General features: G+C 37.3%; 1 protein-coding gene and 1 pseudogene across 2 annotated transcripts in view; one reads left to right on the top strand and one right to left on the bottom strand.

The window, feature by feature from the left end:
- Positions 1-17,633, bottom strand: part of Itga2 (integrin subunit alpha 2) — a 93,364-nt gene that overhangs the window by 58,644 nt on the left and 17,087 nt on the right. For both annotated transcript variants that reach the window (XM_004848537.3, XM_021261432.2), the window contains one exon: positions 3,576-3,696. In XM_004848537.3, the coding sequence (XP_004848594.1) occupies positions 3,576-3,696 (121 nt within the window). Of the gene's footprint in view, positions 1-3,575; positions 3,697-17,633 lie in introns of those variants that run through there.
- On the top strand, positions 9,941-10,922 carry LOC106009734 (aldose reductase-related protein 2 pseudogene; annotated as a pseudogene).

The raw sequence follows: 17,633 nt of genomic DNA, 5'->3' as shown, positions 1-17,633 counted from the left end.
CAAGGGGAAAAGACTCAGTTTGTAAAAGGAATTCATAGTAATGCCAGTTTCTGTGCCCAAAGTTAACTTGATTAGTATCAGAAGGAAAGTTAATGTTTAAACGGTCCTTTTCACATCTGCTACTTCCATAATGTCCATACGACTGTCATAAATTAGGAGTGGGGAAGGGCATAGTGCCAATTGTCATAACAAATAGCAATTCTGGATTCCAAGTTTCACTTCATTTTCCCTGAGAGTTGTGAAAGCTGCCTGTCCTCACTGTGGCCCACTCTAGTACCGGTGTGGCATCACCCACTCAGCTCTGCCCACTGTGGCACATTGGCAGGATGGGGCAAATGGCGTGATGGAACTTTTCCTTCTAATGTCCCAGTCCTCAGAAAGAGAAAATGAGCACTTGATGTCAAGTTAATGGGGATAGCGACCCTGAATGAACAGAAGTACCATTAATTACAAGGTGTTGGCACTAAGTTATACATTCTGTATTATTTGTGGCTGCCTACTCTGCACAGAAATCTTCCTCATTGACAGCTCTATCCTCCTTAAAGTCAAGGTCTATGTTTTGCACTTTCTGTACTTCACATAGTTCCAATCCAAAGTGAATCAGATTATGCTCATGGCTTGATTCTCTTCCTTTTCACTGAAAGAATGTAAACAAGCTCATCATCAGATTTTCTCTGGTTCCTTCCTGCTTCTCATCTCCAAGTGGTTTAGCACCCCCAGGACAGACAGGTGCTCTCCGTTCTCTTCCCTGTGTGCTGAGGAGCACCTACCAGCTGGTAGGCAGACACAGGCTGGTGGGAAGGCCTTGGAAGCTTAATGTCACTTCTTATTAGAAAAACTGCACACTAAAATGCAGAGCACTAACCTGGATAGTAATAGAGTGGAGTCTTGCCTGCCAATAACCATTGTCCTGCATTTACATATCTCTCAGGAAAACTATGAGCAGGCCAGTGGGGTTTTGACATCTTGGTCTTGACAACAACCTGTCCCACCAGACTCTCACTATAAACTGCTCACAGGCTTGCCTTTTAACAAAGTCTTGAATGCTGACAGAGAAACCTGGAGAACAAAAGGAGAAATGGCTCTCTCTTACTTTCCCAGGACTCTACCTGATAGATTCCTGTCAAGACTTTGAACCTTTTAGTCTTACTCAATTTTCAACCAGAAAATGGCCAATAGTTGAGTTTTCTTATGGCCATGATAGGCCTATCATCTCTAACAAACACTATCAGGGCCAAATTATTTTGAGTAGGACTTTCATTCAGTTATACAACAAATAATTATATGATCCCCTACTTGGTGCCAGGTAACACTGAGGGTTTTGGGGACACATCTGCAAATAAAATGATGTCCCTGTACTCAGAAACAAGGATAGAAAACACATAATGAACATATGAACAAAGATCATTTCAAATGGTACCAACTGATAGACAGAAATATGCATATAAGGCTGTTGGGTGACCAAGAGGTGTGATAAAGTGTTATATATAAATACGTATGCTCTGGATGGTCCATGAGGAGCAGGTATCTGAGCTGAGACTGAAAGATGAGAACAAGGCAGGCAGTAAAGATCTTAGGGAGTAGAGACTCCCAGACAGGGGAGAAAGATGTGCAGAAGCTTTGAAGAAAGAATGAGCTTCGCGTGGTCAAGGAACATAAAAGACATAGTTCATGGGTCACAAGATACAAGGAGAAAGGGTAGAGGATAATGTAGGCATGGAAGGCTGGCACTGGATTGAGGAAGTTCCTTTAAGGAATTTTACATTGCTCTAAATTAAGTGGAAAGCCACAGAAGGCTTTATTTTAGAGAGTAAGTCACACCCACTATAAAGAGGAGAGTAAAATAAAGGCAAACAAGAGGAAAGCAATAGGTTAAGAAGCTATTGCAGTGATAACTGTAAGAACAAGCTAGTGTTGGATTCCATTAGGGTGGCAGCAGGAGAGATGGTAGAGGAAGGGGCAGACATTATGCATATTTTAGTGATGGGTCAACAGAATTGGCTTTCAGAGGAAACACAGGAGAGGAGGAAAAGAAGGGTCAAGCCTTTTTGGTCTCATTAGCTGGTGCAGAAACTTGAATATTTGTATTCTCTCAGGTTTGGCACTAAAGTGCAGATGTTGAGTGGATTGTTTGACATGGGGGTCTGCAGGAAAGAATCAGGGCTAGATAAGAAAAATTGTGGGCTATTAACAATTCATCTGCTAAATTCCAAGGTCAAAACATTATCTAGACTTCTTACTACATTATGGTCACCAAAGCAAATTTGATACTGGATAGAGATAAAACTCTTTTTCTCAAATTCCAAAAGATTAGAGTAATTTCTAATCACTGGGTTTTCAACAAGCCTGTTCTTAACCTTTCAGATTACTGACAACTCTCTCCAATGTAATCTCATAACACTACTAAATGCTCTTCTCTAGCCTGTTCGTCTCTACTTAAAATTCATCTCCTGATTCACCTCCTCCAGCATGGCTTCTGAGATGTCCTGCTCTTGCATACAGTAATTTCATTTGTTTCCTCATCATTCAGACTGGGATGCCCCAACAGGCAGACATATTGGATTTCAAGTACTTGGTTTCAATTGTTCGGAACATCAAACAGAAGCTCACACACAAAAAGGTCACATTATATCTCATATTTGTGAAGCCAAGAGCAGCCCACTTAATCACTGGAAAGTGTTCTGGAGCGTGGCAAGCAGACACTGAAGGTCCGGAGTAAGTGAGGGCAGTTTGGAACCTTCTGTTGAAATGGGGATAAGGTTCCATTTACAACACCCCTGTGGCTTTATTTGGGCAGCAGCTTGGATACAGGAGACACTGCAGTTCTTCTTCCTAAATAGAGCGTTCATAATCATCTAATTTGCCTGAGTTTATTTGCACTATCACTTTGGGAAATTTGAACCTGCAATAGGGATATATATCCATCTCCCTGAAGGTGGACATTTTTCACTAGGGAGAAAAGCCAGAGTTTCTAAATGTAACACCCAGCATTACAGGACCGGGGAGCCCTATGGGGAAAAGATAAAAGGTGGTAAATATGCAAGGGAAAGGGACCTTTGTAAAATTTGCAAGAATGCTTGTGAGATCCCATTCCTCTGTAGCATGAAGATATCTAACTTAGAATGAAGCAAGTGGACAAAGCTTTGCTTAAGGAGACGATCTAAGGAGAGATTCTACTATCTGATAATGACCTTAAAACAGCATTAGCTAGGTGATTATTTTTAAACTTCCATGAATATCAGTTTATAGAATAAAAATTGAAGGTCAATATCTATCTATCATCTATCTATCTATCTATCTATCTATCTATCTATCTATCTATCTATCTTTAAACTGATATTATAAATATGCTATAGAATATTAGAGAAAATTTACTAAACAAGTTTTTTTAAAGAACCATTATATCCCATTGGTTATAAATATGTGGTTGTTAACTCTCAGAGAATGATCTTTCATTTAAAAATATTTGGAAATTATCCATAGTATAATCAAGCACCCATTAAATAAGCAATGGGTATCAATATTAAATTTATATAATATTGTTATTGAAATCATAAAGAAGAGAGTATTCTTACCAGTTGCCTTTTGGATTTATAAACTGCTGCACTGAATAGCCAAACTGTTCACTTGAAGGACCGGAAAATATTTTTGCTTCTGGGAGACCAACATTGTATGCCAAACAACAATTTAAGATACCTATAAGGAAAAATGAAAACATAATCCATATTTACAATTTGCAAATGTAAATGCATAATATAATTGTTGAAGGACAATCAAAAAACTGTTTTGTCCTGATAATTATTTTCATCTGTATTTAACAATAATTAGAGCAACTGCGTCTAAGGTACTTATTTGGGGTCCTGGAATCAGGCTAAATACTTCATATGTATGATCCATTATCTTATTTAACCTATAGAAACCCATCTGACACAGAAGATGAGTTACTGCTATTATCTTAGCCTTGCATGGATTTCTGAGGTTCTAGGACGTAAGTGTATCTCAACTGGAGAGCAGAAAGAATAAGGGAGGATTTGACACATGACTGGTCAAGATTATGGACTCTAAAACCACTGCACTACCTCTTAGGATTCTTAAGTAACTTGAGTTCTATTTTTCCTTGCTAACACAGCAAGACTCTAAGACACTCAAGTTCAGAGTCTGAAGGATACTTTCTATCTCCTCTAGATTCCCTTGCAGATCCTGGAATGGTCTCTGTATGAAATTTATTTTAAAAAGCCAGTGATGGCTATTATCAATGGAGGGAGAAAATCACAGCTCACTGAAAATTATATTATTTTCTTTCAGAAGAGATCATTTCAGAGGATAAAAATATAGGGAAATGTGTCATTTTTTTTTTTTATTCCAGGGTAACTGTCAAAAGTAGTTTTTCTTTTTGATGGTTCTTTTTCAATTGTCAAAAATGACATCATTAAAAATAATAAAACAAAGACCAAAAAAGATAATTTCTTGCTAGACTGTTTTGCAAATTCTTGTTTCTGATGAAAAAGAAAAGAGAAGGCATAAGCCTGATCACATTTCCTCTCTGACACTGACAGTATTAAGATAGTAGTCCTTCATGCTGTAGGAAGAAGGTTTTGTGGCTATGAATGCTTCCTGTACAGACGGGAATATGTTTCATGCTGTTTAGGATAAGTATTTATCTTTGTAGACCTTGAAGACAGTGGACTCTTTAAAATTGGCATGTAAATTCCAATAATATGTCTTTTACAAAGGAATCCCACGTTCTTGGTAGCACTGAAAGCACAAAGCAACTTCATAAGTCTTTTGTTCCAGGCACTGGAAGGCCAGAAGAAAATGCCCTGTTATTCATTGTGCCCTCCCACTTCTTCGGGCAGATGCTGAAGAGTGCTCCAAAGGAAAAATAAAGTCAGTCACAAAGCTTTAAGGGCTTAAAGCAGACAACATGCCTCTCTAAGTGCCAAAATCACTCTAATGAGGATCTGCCCCCTAAAGAAAACTCAGCTCATTGTTTCTTGGAATTATGTGCTTCCAGGGAAAGAACTACAAATATTAATTTTGAAATACTCTGAAGCAAAACCTATACAGCTCAACATTTGTAAATTTCATACTTAACATTTTCATAGGTACCACTGTTCCTTTTTATTTCTGAGGAAATAAAATGAACAACAAATTAAAGAGAAAATCAGAATTTACATTCAGAATACTGGTGTTTCCAATTAGCACTGTTTGAGTATTTACTAGTTATCAAATATACTAGTAAAAGCTTGAAAAGATGAGGTCAAACTGCTCCCACTTTTAAAATATCTAATGCTAAAGTCAACTCTATAATACAATGGATCTTTGACCTACATATGTGCGATTAAGGGCAGGATAGGGATGGACCACGAATAGCAACTCTGAATGTGAACGGAGACAGTCCAAAAGCAGGGCCCACAGAGCTTGCTCAGCAAAGGCAACAAGAAGCCAGCCTTTCCTGTGGCCCTGTCTCACTGAGGAGCAACATTCCAAGTTTCTTTCTGACAAAAGCAGAGGCTATTGTAGGGATGGCAGATGAGAGAAGGATCCTGATAGAAGCACTCCAGTACTGTCCCTGTATGACCAGGATGGAGAAGTCATTTTACCTCATCTTCGTCTTCCTTTGTTGGATTATGTTTTTAACAAAATAAAGTGCAAACATTAAAAAAAAACCTAATGCTGGAAAGAATAGATTTGACATATGTAAAATTACTTCCATCTCCCACCAATAATTAGACCTTGGCAAATAATGTAATGGCATGGAATCATGGAGTTCATTTCATCATCTAGCAGTTAGATTTTAACTTCATGTTAGTCAGGCCCCACTTAATAATACATGTTTTGAGAAATATGTCATTATGCAATTTTGTTATTTTACAAACACTATCGAGTATATTCAAAGAACCTATAACGGCTATGACATCCCTAGGTGATATAATACTTTGGGACCTCCACCATATATGTGGTCCATTGTTCACCAAAATGTCCTTATGCAGCATATATAGACAGTATATGTGTATTGTTATATATGTGTATATGTTTATTATTATCAATCTACAGATAAGAAAACTGGAGTTCATTATATCATCTGACAGTCTAATTGTATTATGTATGCATATATATGGCATATATGCAGATACATGTGTGTACATGTAGGTATACACATATACACAATATTATTAACAATGTGAAAGAGACAATTTTATCTCTCTGCTTCAAATTCCTCACAGTTTTGTTGTTGCACTGAGAATAAAATCTAGTTTCCCTTTTTCATGATAAAGTGCTTCTGCAGCTGCCTGATCGCCCCTTCCTCCACTCTCCTACTTGTTCACCTTGTTCCAGTCATACTCACTTTCCTTTTGTCCCTTGAACACATCCAGTTCATGCTGCTAACGGCTTTTGCATCTGCCTGTTCCATGGCCTACCATATTCTCTACCACAGCAGTTAGGTCTTGGCACCTAGTCACTAGGCAGCTCCGTACCCAAATAGCTTTCTGCTCTGCTTACAGAGACTCCTTGAGCCCTCTATCTAGGAGCAGTATTCCTTCATTATACCATTATCATTATAACTATTACCTGATATTATCTTATATATCTATACTGTTTTGTCTCTGTTGCTGCCTTCTAAAATCTAAGCTCTGTGAGAGACCAAGGGCTATGTTAATAAAATAAATTGCACTTTAAATTAACATATGTTCCTCAATAATGATGTGGTAAACAGAATATTAGGAATGACAAAGGTCACACACAGAGACTTATTATTTAATGAATGAAAGAGCAATTAAATTGGATATAATTATTCCAAGTATTTTTCCCTTTAAACTATAATGCATACCCCAATTTGTATCCTACTACTTCTTAATACTTATATCTTCTTGTCAATGTAGGAAACATCCATACTCATTTGATATCCAGCATAATCCTGTGCAACAGTAATCTTCAGCTATTATTATTACCAATTTACAAACAAGAAAACTGGAACTCATGAAGGTCAAATGTCTTTTTTTTTTGGTACCGGAGATCGAACTCAGAACCTTGTGCTTGCGAGGCAGGTGCGGCACCACTGAGCTAAATCCCTGGCCCTAAATGTCTTTCTTGATCACTGTCACACAATTGGTGGCTGAGCTCTGAGTCTTGGCTCAATATTCCAACTTTATTATTCAGAATTTCCATTCATACATGACCTGCCCTTTTCCCCATGTAACATGTTATTTATTCCCACTCCTTCATCCCATTGATTCTTCTTCTTCTTTTTTTTTTTTTTTTTAGAGTAGAAAAAATATATTGGGAGAAAGAAAGCTTCTGCCTAAGAGAGACAGAAGGGGGACCGGAAAGTGGGTTGCCCACCCCACTTTTCAAGGATGTTTTATACAGCAAAGCCATGTGGTGAGGCGGGTACAAAGTGGGACAAAACTATAAGATCCGATGGAAATTTACAAGGTGGGCATGAGGTGGGACAAAAACATGACCAACCAATAAGATTCCAAGTACAGTCACCCAGGTAATATTGATTAAATGGGGGTCAAATGGGGGAGCAAGTCACGTACCAGGTGTACAGGATTCTCAGTAAGGTGGGTCAGGGATATTTCCTGGAGAGGCTGGGTTAAGACCTTGGTCCCTCACCCAGGTGATTGATACCTACTTAGAATATTAATCATTGCTATTCTTTCCTGCTATTTAAATTCTTCCCTCAAAACCCTGTTTTATTAATTAAAACTGGATGATCTCAACTCTCAGACTTATTTCTCTCAAAAATACATTTACAATATCCATATTCTATACTTGGCATATGATATCTAATCATCTTATATAAACTTAATGCTTTTATATATAGTACTGTCTAATACAACATCTATTTCTTCTTTATAATCCCACTGCTTATAACATGTTTCTATGTTTGTCATCACAACTTAAGTGAGTTATATGGAGATTAAGAACTGTATTTTGCTTATCTAATTTCCTCCATTCCATGTATGCCACATTTCTATAAATACTAACAAATGAATCATACAACAAATATACAGATCTTTCATGCAAGAAATCTTTCTAGATCCCGAGGACATACCAAATAAACAAAATTGGACACTATCCTCATTCATTCTGCCGACTTGACTAAAAGCCAACAAATTATCTTAATATGCTGTGTAAAAATAAAGAGAGGGGAACTGATCCAAGTCAAAAGTTGAGATGAGGGTAAATTTGGTTGAAGGCTTCACCGAAAAGATAGAAATTGATCTAGATCTTGAAGGGTAAGTAGGAATTCACAACATTAGCGGGAGACAAAATTCACTCTAAGGCCAAAGAACCTCACATTCAGCAGGCACAGAGGAATAAAAGAGAACAGTATGGGAAGAGTGAAAAGTTTGGCCTAGAATGTTGCCAATCATTTCATTAATGTAAACATTTCCAGTTTTATATTAGGTACAGTGAGTCTCAAACATATTTGAACTTTGCCAACCTGGGAGCATATTATTATCCAGAATGTAAAACTTCCCTCTTTGTCCTTGTGCGAGCCTGTGAGTGTAATAATACCATAGCAAACTCGAGGTATTTATCAAAGGTGACCTTGTAACACATTTGTTAACAGTAAACAGGTCAAAGTATTCCAGTAATTTCACCAGAACTTAATACAAATATAAACATTGAATCTCTCGGAGCATTAATTTGCTTCTTCTACTTTCATAACAAAAAGTGAATACTGTTTCATCCTTGATTTTAAACTAGCTTGTTGCCATTTTGATATCAACAGGTAAGCGAGATAGTTAAGCACAAATTAATTTATGCATTTATTTCACTCATTTAAAATTTTTAATAAAAATATAAAAATGATATTCAGAATATAAGAGAAATGTAAAATATAAAGTATTAACACAGCAAGCAGTACAACTGTGAATGTATTTTATTTTGTTGCTTTCAAAATTTCCCTTAATCCATTATGATATACTTGCGCCAGGGATTTAGCTCAGTGGTTCTGGCACCTGCCTCACAAGCACAAGGTCCTGAGTTCAATCCCTGGTACCAAAAAAAACAAAAACAAAAACATGATACACTCACAATAGAAATCAGAATACAAATAAAAAGAAAAAAACAGATTACTTCCGTTATCTAGACTAGTAGTACTATAAACATGACTTCAACATTTCCAATGTCTTACCTTATTATCACATCCATAAAGATATCATTTATAATATAGTCTAAAGGGAAGTGCTGTCCCACTAGTGTGGATTTGACTCAATTTTATTTGCTAAGCATATACAAAGAACTGGATCTCCATATTTATGCCTACACATGTAAAAGAGTAATGGTTAGAAATGTCTTTCATTTCAATATTTTAAATGGCCACATGGTAACATTTTAATTCCATGGAAGTCTACATTGATGTCTTCTGTGTGAACTTTTTTGTATCTCTCTGATGACATATGCTTTTTTCTATAACATTATGGTTTTCTTTGCTCTTCACAACTGCCAATAATACAAAACTGATGAATTTATACACACATGCATTTATGAAAATTTTTCATCATTCATTCATTATTTACTCAAGAAACATTTACTAAGGGCTCACTAAGTATTAGACATTGTTCTTAGTGTAGGGATGAGAACTGCAAGATGCCATCTCTTCTCTAAGTTACAGAATGTATGCAGATGAGTCATATAAAAGAACAGTGTTGAGATTAAGGGAGCCTAAGATTTAATAGCCACTCTGTTGCTTATGGGAAAGTTTCTCATTCTCTCAGGGTCTCATATTTTTAATCTCTATGAAGCCTTATGTCTAAGCCTTATGTCTAAGGCTTCTTCAATGTAAAGGATTCTACTAATTCAAGTTTTGTTCAACATAAAAGATCAACTGGAGCTATTATATGTGGATTTCTTGTTTTATCCTTTGCTTTTCAATAACTCATTGACTCGTTTTTAAAATGATTTGACTCTCCTCACAACCATTTTTGCACCAACCATGGCCATCTTCTTGGAGCTCAGCACCAAAGCCAAGATGCCCATTGTGGGCCTGGGCACTTGGAAGTCTCTCCCAAGCAAAGTCAAAGAAGCTGTGAAGGTAGCCAGCAATGCAGGATATCACCACATGGACTGTGCCTACATGTATCAGAACGAGAATGAGGTGGGAGAAGCCATCCAGAGAAGATCTGAGAGAAGGATGTGAGGTAGAAGGACCTCTTCATTGTTAGCAAGTTGTGGTCCACATTTTTTGAGAGAAGTCTAGTGAAGGAAGCCTGTTGGAAGATCTTGGAGGACCTGAAACTTCTCTACCTGGATAACTACCTTACTCATTTTCCACAGGGACTTCAGGCTGGGAAGGAACTCATCCCGAGACAATAATGGCAATATCCTCCCTAGTGAAGTAACATTCTTGGATGTCTGGGAGGTCTTGGAGGAGCTGGTAAACAAGGAGTTGGTGAAAGCCCTTGGTGGGTCAAACTTCAACCACTTCCAAGTCAAAAAGCTCTTGATCAAGCCAGTACTGCCACTCCAAGGGCATCACTGTCACTGCCTACAGCCCCCTGGGCTCTCCAGATAGACCTTGGGCCAAGCCAGAGGGTCTTTCGCTGCTGGAAGATCTCAAGATTAAAGAGATTGCTGAGAAGCACACACACAAAAAAAAACAGCCCAGGTTCTGATCCAGTTCTATATGGAGGAATGTGGTGGTGATCCCCAAGTCTGTGACAGCAATGCGCATTACAGAGAACTTTCAGGACTTTGACTTCAAGTTGAGTGATGAGGAGATGTTGGCTACCCTTAGCTTCAACAGAAACTGGAGGCCCTGTATTACACCTGGCATGTCTCATTTGGAGTATCCTTTTGATGCCAAATACTGAAGATGAATCACAGGATGAGATGACAGAAGGATGCTGTGCTCTCACTGCTGTGGAACTCACTCCCTGTGAGCCTTGTTTCAGCCAAGCTTTTCTGAACCCATGCTGTACCCCAGCTCATTGCAGGAAGACTATAGGCAATGTCGAATTTAGAGCCCGTGTTCAATCAGGAACAGAGGTCACTGCAAAGTGTGATTCAAATGACTTCTTTTTCACTTATTTGATCTGTGCAGATGTTTGTTAAATGCAACACACTCTGCTAACATTGAGGATACAATGATAAAAATAATAATAGTTAAAAATTAAAATGATTCAGGGCCAGGGATTTAGCTCAGTGGTTCTGCCGCCTGCCTTGCAAGTGCAAGGTCCTGAGTTCAATCCCCCGTACCACAAAAAAAAAAAAAAAATAAATAAACCAAAAAATAAAATGATTCGATTTACTTTACAATTAAATTTGTAAAAATCATCTTTTAAAAAATTGTAAAGAGTACCTCATTTCTTTTAGATATGACCCCCTCAAATACTTTGTTTTCGAGAATGCTTTCTGTGATTCAATAGGCTATCATCTAAGGAATATTAACTAACTTAGGTAGAGTCAGCATGACCTCACAGGTGAGGTTTTATTATTTAAAGTCTTATTGTTCAAAAATAACAATATTAGAAAGCAATACATGCTGACATTCAAAACATAATTACTTCTTCCTTCTCTGAAAATAAAGGTAGGAATTTAATTGAATGTCATGTTGTTATCTGGTGCCATAAACAAAATCAAATACATTTCATTCTTATTAGGAAGAAACTCATTCTTCTTTATCCAAATAAATCCTGAATGGATACAAACATGGAAGAATCTCATCAAGACAGCACAGTAGGAAAATATTTTCCCACCTTGGAGAAACTTTTAGTCCATCAATGAACCTCAAATTGCAGCCCTCAGCCCAGGGGAATCCTCCACTCCAGTGTGTGGTGCAGCCAGCAGCACACAGCATCTTAAGCTTACAGTGATAATTTACATACAATTAACCCTTTACCGTGTCAGGATTTTAAAAAATTACTCCATGATAATTTACAAAAATTCTGCTGAAATTAATGTTGACGATTATTTTTTTAATTATACCCATAGCTATTACTTGCTTCTCCTACTCTGTAACTTTGATATTTGGCTGGATGAGACCATATTCTCAGTGCTCAAGATTCTGCCTCTGTAGGTCTGAGAAGCGCTGGTTCCCAGATCCTTCTGCTGGCTGGTTTTCCTGTTCTGTCCTGTCTTCCTCGCCTCCTGCAGACCTCTCTCCCACACTCCTTCCTCGCGTATGTACTGTCACAGTGTTGACTTTCTTAAAGTTCTTTTCAACAATATTACACTGATTACTACCTAATGGGAAAATATTTTTACGCTGATGATTTAGAAAGGAATTATCTTTGTTTAGAAAACTCCCTGATAAATTGAGGTGAAGATAAAGAGGCAGGACCATTAAAGAAAAACTGAACATGACTTTAGGGGAAGTGTGGAGAACAAAACAAAGAAAGGAGGGTCAGCCATACCAGGGTGTGTTTAGAATTTATAGACGCCTTAAAACAGGAGAAATTTACTCTCATGTGGTTTCCAGTGTCAGAGATCGGAAATTAAAGTTTTGGAATCTTTCTTGCCTCTTCTAGCTCCACGAAGTGCCAAGCATTCTTCATTGCATTCGTGTCTGTAGCACCCTAATCTTCACCTCCAGGTCATATTGCTTCCTTCTCTGTGAGTCCAATCTCTTTGCCTTACTCTTATAAGGACACATCAATAAATTTAGGGCCTACGCACATAATTCAGGATGTTCTCATCTCAAGAGTCTTAACTTAGTTACAGTGCTCCTTATTTGGGCACTTTCGCAGGCTGGAGTTTATAATGGGTAATCAAAAGAAATAGTGAATGCTTGAATTTCTTAAAAATCTTATTATAGTAAAAGTCACATTGCCATTAATCCTCCTCAAAATATTCCCACTGAATTTGAACATGTGCTGCCATTCTTGCCACTTTCAGAAGCAGTTCTGGAAGTCTTTTTTCATGTCTTTATGAAATATAAACAAAATATGAAGACTGGTGCTGCCATGCACTATCCAACAGAAAGGCAGGCTCACAAAAACATTAAGATGTGTCCTCTTCCATCTTATTCATGGGATGTGGTACCATGTAACTTCTAGGTCTTCCCCAAAGCCAAAATGATCATTAAAGGTAAACATTTGGATTCAAGACATCAAGATATCTACAACAGAGCAACTGAAAGTATTCACAAAAGAGGACTTCCAGAACTGATCCAGAAAGTGGCAAGAATGATGGGATAAGTGTGTTCAGAGCAAGGGAGAATATTTTGAGGGCATCAATGGGAATGTGTTTTTAAATATAATACACTTTTTAATGAAATTTAAACACTTACCATATTTTTCAATCACACCTGTATAGTGAGCAACAACGAGAGATGAAGTAATATCTTCCATCAAGACCGAGAAAGGCTTGCTGGCTCCTGATATAAAATAGCAGGTTCACCAACCTCATTCTTTCTTTTCCTGTAATGCAACCATTGCTTGTGCAGGTATCCCTTGAGGCCCTTCATGTAACCACTATGAGACTAGCAAAAGGAACCAATGTGAGCACACTCAGGCTGCTAGCTCTGCTCTGAGTTTTCTTTTTTTTGGTACCGAGGATTGAACTCAGGACCTTGCACTTGCAAGGCAGGCGCCGGAACCACTGAGCTAAATCCCCAGCCCTGTAAAGTCTTTTTTGTCGTGACACAGAAACAAGCTAATGCATCAGCTTGCACTCAAGGCAAAGTCAAATACCAAATTTGATAGAGTAGAGAACAAAACTCCAGTCATGAAACTGGAAGCCAAGTGACAATGAAAATGCACCAATTTCTGGAACTTTAGAGAAGTCTCAAAGTATGTTGAATTTTATTATAGAGAGATGAAACATATCCCAATCTTAAGAGGTGAGAGACAGATTCTAGCTGACATCTCACTAGTAGTATTCTGCTTCATGATTTGCAGCTATTTTTACAGGATATGAATGCATCCTTATTTGACAATTACTCTGTGTTCCTATCAAAGGAATATGAGCTTTATTTCTATGGCCAGAAATAAACCTTTCATATATTGTTTACACTAGGGGAATAATATGAAATAAATTATGTCTCCTTTAGAATTCATATATTGAACTCCTAACCCCTCATATGACTGGGTTTAGAGATAAAGGCTCCAGGAAAGTAAGTAGGGTTAAATGAGAACCTCACAGTGGAGCCCTAATCAAACGTGATGAGTGTCCTTATAAAAAGGAGAAGACACATCTTTCTCATTCAGCACATGACCAAGGACAGGCCATGGAGGATGAAGAGAGAAGGTGGCCATCTATAAGACAGCAAGAGAGCCTCCAGTAGAAACCATTGCTGAAAAAAAAAAGAAATAAGAAACCATTCCTGAAAGAGAGCACTTTAATCTTGGACTGTTGGCCTCCATAACTACAAGACACAAATTTGTGTTGTTTAAACCACCACTTCTAGGGAATTTTATTGCAGCAGTCCCAACAAACTAATAAAGGAGGCTATCAGATTCTAAGAGAAAATTTAACTTACTATTCTAGGTTCTGTCAATACATAATACACATAGATAAATATGAAGATTGATATATACTAATTCCAGTTGTATCATTTAAGGCTCATATTTTAGGTGAAAAAAAATCCAAAGTGTTTGTGTGTTTTAGACAAAGTAACTTCAATGACTCCTGTACTACGAGGTAGGTGGCTAGGTCAGGTCACTTCAAGGCCTTGTCCCATTTCAAAAATTCAATCCGAAGGCAATAAACATCTCAAAAAGCTCAATGTCATTGTTTCTTTCATCCATTTACTATGACTTAATGCCTCCTAACAACTCAATAGATTATCTTCTTTTTTCAAAGGGATGCTGGAGGCTGAGCTCCATCAGGCAGACTGGCTGTCTCAATGGCTGAGAGAGGGAAACAGTGAAATACAGGAGAAAGAATGTTGGCCCAAGAGTTACTGGAACAACTATTAGCAACATTGTCTCCTGAATTCACTTTATATTTTTCCACTTCCTCCTAAATTCCTTCTGTATGAAAGAAGAAATTCCTCACTATTCCCTCCCACCCACAAATAACAAAGCCTATTGACTAACTTTTTCAGTAACAAATTATGTTTCACATGCCTTGAGGTAATGTATGGAGAAAAACAGTAATAACTAAAATTAGTATTCTATTATATCTCTGCTCACAGGCCACTTCTCTATAAAGGTGTGGTTAGAATCTTCCCTGACCATTTGAGTCTGTACACATCTTTCTTCAGACTCCTTTGATATTTCCTATTTGCACCTTTTACAGTAGCATACTGCCTGGAAATGTCACTGGACTGTCCTGTCCTTGTGTGTAAGTTTGGCCTCAACAGCTGTATGATCGCCCCTCCCTTATCTCCCCTCCTAAGGCACTTTAAGCTCAGTCAAATAGAGTCCTACCTCTTCTTTAAACACACTCTGACCTCAGCCTTTTACAGCTGTTTTTGCCTGCTTGGAATACTCTTCCCAGAGAGCTTCGTATTCATTCTCACTGCCTTTCAGTTTCTCTCACACACTAACTTCTCAGAAATGTTGTCACTCACTCCCTGTGGTAGATAGACTGCAAAGCATCACTCACTGACCCCATCTGCTGATACTCATGCCCTTAAGTGAAGGCACGATCCACAGATTTGAAGATTCAAAAAACAAACTCAAATGTCATAGATATCACTTCTTTAATTACATTACATAAGACCATAACTTCCATCTTGCTGGCAGATGCTCTTCCTTACTGACCTTGACCAAGCAAAGAGGCCGCCATGGCAAGAGCTGAGGCAGCTTCCGGCTGGGAGCTGAGGGAGACTTCCAGCCCAGCCAAACAGCCCTTGAGAAAACCGATTCTATCAACAATCAGAGTCAGCAGAAAAGTGAGTCAATCAGGCAACCAGATGAGATCCCAGCCCTGGCTGACAGACATCCTGATCATGGCCTGATAAGAAACTCTGAAATAGAGGACTCCAAAGAAGCCATGTTCAGGCATCTGACCCTCAGCAACTGTAAGATAAGTGTGTATTATTTTATATCAGTACATGTCTGGCGATTTTTCATTCAGCAATAAATAACTAATACAGGAACCTACATAAAACATCTCTCCCCCCATACTGGGCATTCTTTTTCTCCTTTACTCTGCTTTATTTTTCCCAATAGAGCCCCACTACCTTAAATCAATAGTTATTATTTTATTGTCTGCCTCCCCCATTAATATCCAAATTTTGTAGGGACTGAAGCTTCTGCAATACGAGAAAGTCTCCTTAGAGGGAAAAATTGCTAAGCAAATTCAGGTATAAAATTAAATATTTATTAAGAATGAATAAAGCAATTCTAGCAAATTAAATATTTTCAAAAGCTGGCAAATCAAAAAAATTCACATATTTCACTGATTGCCTAAAACACATCAGTAAGATTCATTTTCCTGTAGTTTACAGCTCTGCATCTTTTGATCACCCCTTCACATCACCAGCATTTTATAAAATCAAATTCTTCAAAGATAGCAAGAAGATATCTTTCTTCTACCATGGCAAGATGGATTTTATAGTTTAAAAAATTTCTTTTATTTTAATATGTGTTTATTTGTAGGGTTATGTAAATGTTTAGGGCTGTTTTCTAATTTCATAAAGGAGCTATAATGTCTTAAGACATCTCATATTTTATAGCGATTAATCCAGAAACTATGAACTGGTGAAATTTATTAGTTTGCCGCTGATGTCCGTGTTGTTGAGGTATATTATACTAGGCTTGAAAAGAGCCAGAGACTTTACATTTTGGATATTTAACAGAAAAGGGGCTTGCACAAGAAGATCCTTGAAACTTAAGTTTCATTGTTTCCTGGGAAATCTGCCTTTATCCCTGAGAGTAAGGACTGTGTCTATTTTGTTACCTGCCATATTGCCCAATAATCATAATAGTGCCTGGCACATTGACAGCACAATAATAATCATACTTAATAATTATTCAAAGCAGATATACTCATTGTTTCACCATTTCACCAAATAATACATTATGTATGTAATGGTAGTACAGTAAAGACCAGTTTAATTAGTAAATAGCTCCTCAGAATTCTGGGGAAAAAAAGTTATATGAATAAATATAGTCTCTACTGAGCAGATATACAGATGGATGGATTAGTAGATATCTAAGTAAATATATACTGTATATTTATATGTATACATAAAATGTAAATGCATATATTAATATATGCTGCATATTTACATGTGTATATATGTATATGAAAATATGCACACAATCTAGTTTCTGTTTAGAATTTTAGAAATCACTTCATACTTTCTTCTCATGTTCTGTAGTAGAACCCTAAAAAGATCAATTATATTTGGTCATGATGTGGTGGTTAAAGTATGTCAGAGGTAGAAATATGGTATTTTTTAACAACAGGAAAAAAACCTACTCACACGACAAGTATTAAGAAGAGTATATGGTAGTGTCTAAGAGTTATACACACTATTTTCTATTAGAATTTTAGAGAATATTGAACACTTTTTCTTTTTTTGTTAATATAGGTTTGGGATACACAGTAATCATGTTTATTTTGGGGAACTGGTACATATACATATCATATCTTGATCATTTAACACTTTTTATCTAGCTACAGGAGAAATATAAAAAGAAGATTAACCTACTTGAGGAGGGAAGGGATGACAGAAGTTTGCCACAGGCAGAAGTATAGTATTTTTTTAATTGAAAAATTCA

This window comes from Heterocephalus glaber, unplaced genomic scaffold, assembly GCF_053883595.1.
Source record: "Heterocephalus glaber isolate CG9 unplaced genomic scaffold, H.glaber_assembly_v1.0 deba00001538, whole genome shotgun sequence".
Classification (NCBI taxonomy): domain Eukaryota; kingdom Metazoa; phylum Chordata; class Mammalia; order Rodentia; family Bathyergidae; genus Heterocephalus; species Heterocephalus glaber.
The sequence above is the reverse complement of the archived record's forward strand: the minus strand, read 5'-3'. Positions and strand labels throughout refer to the sequence as shown.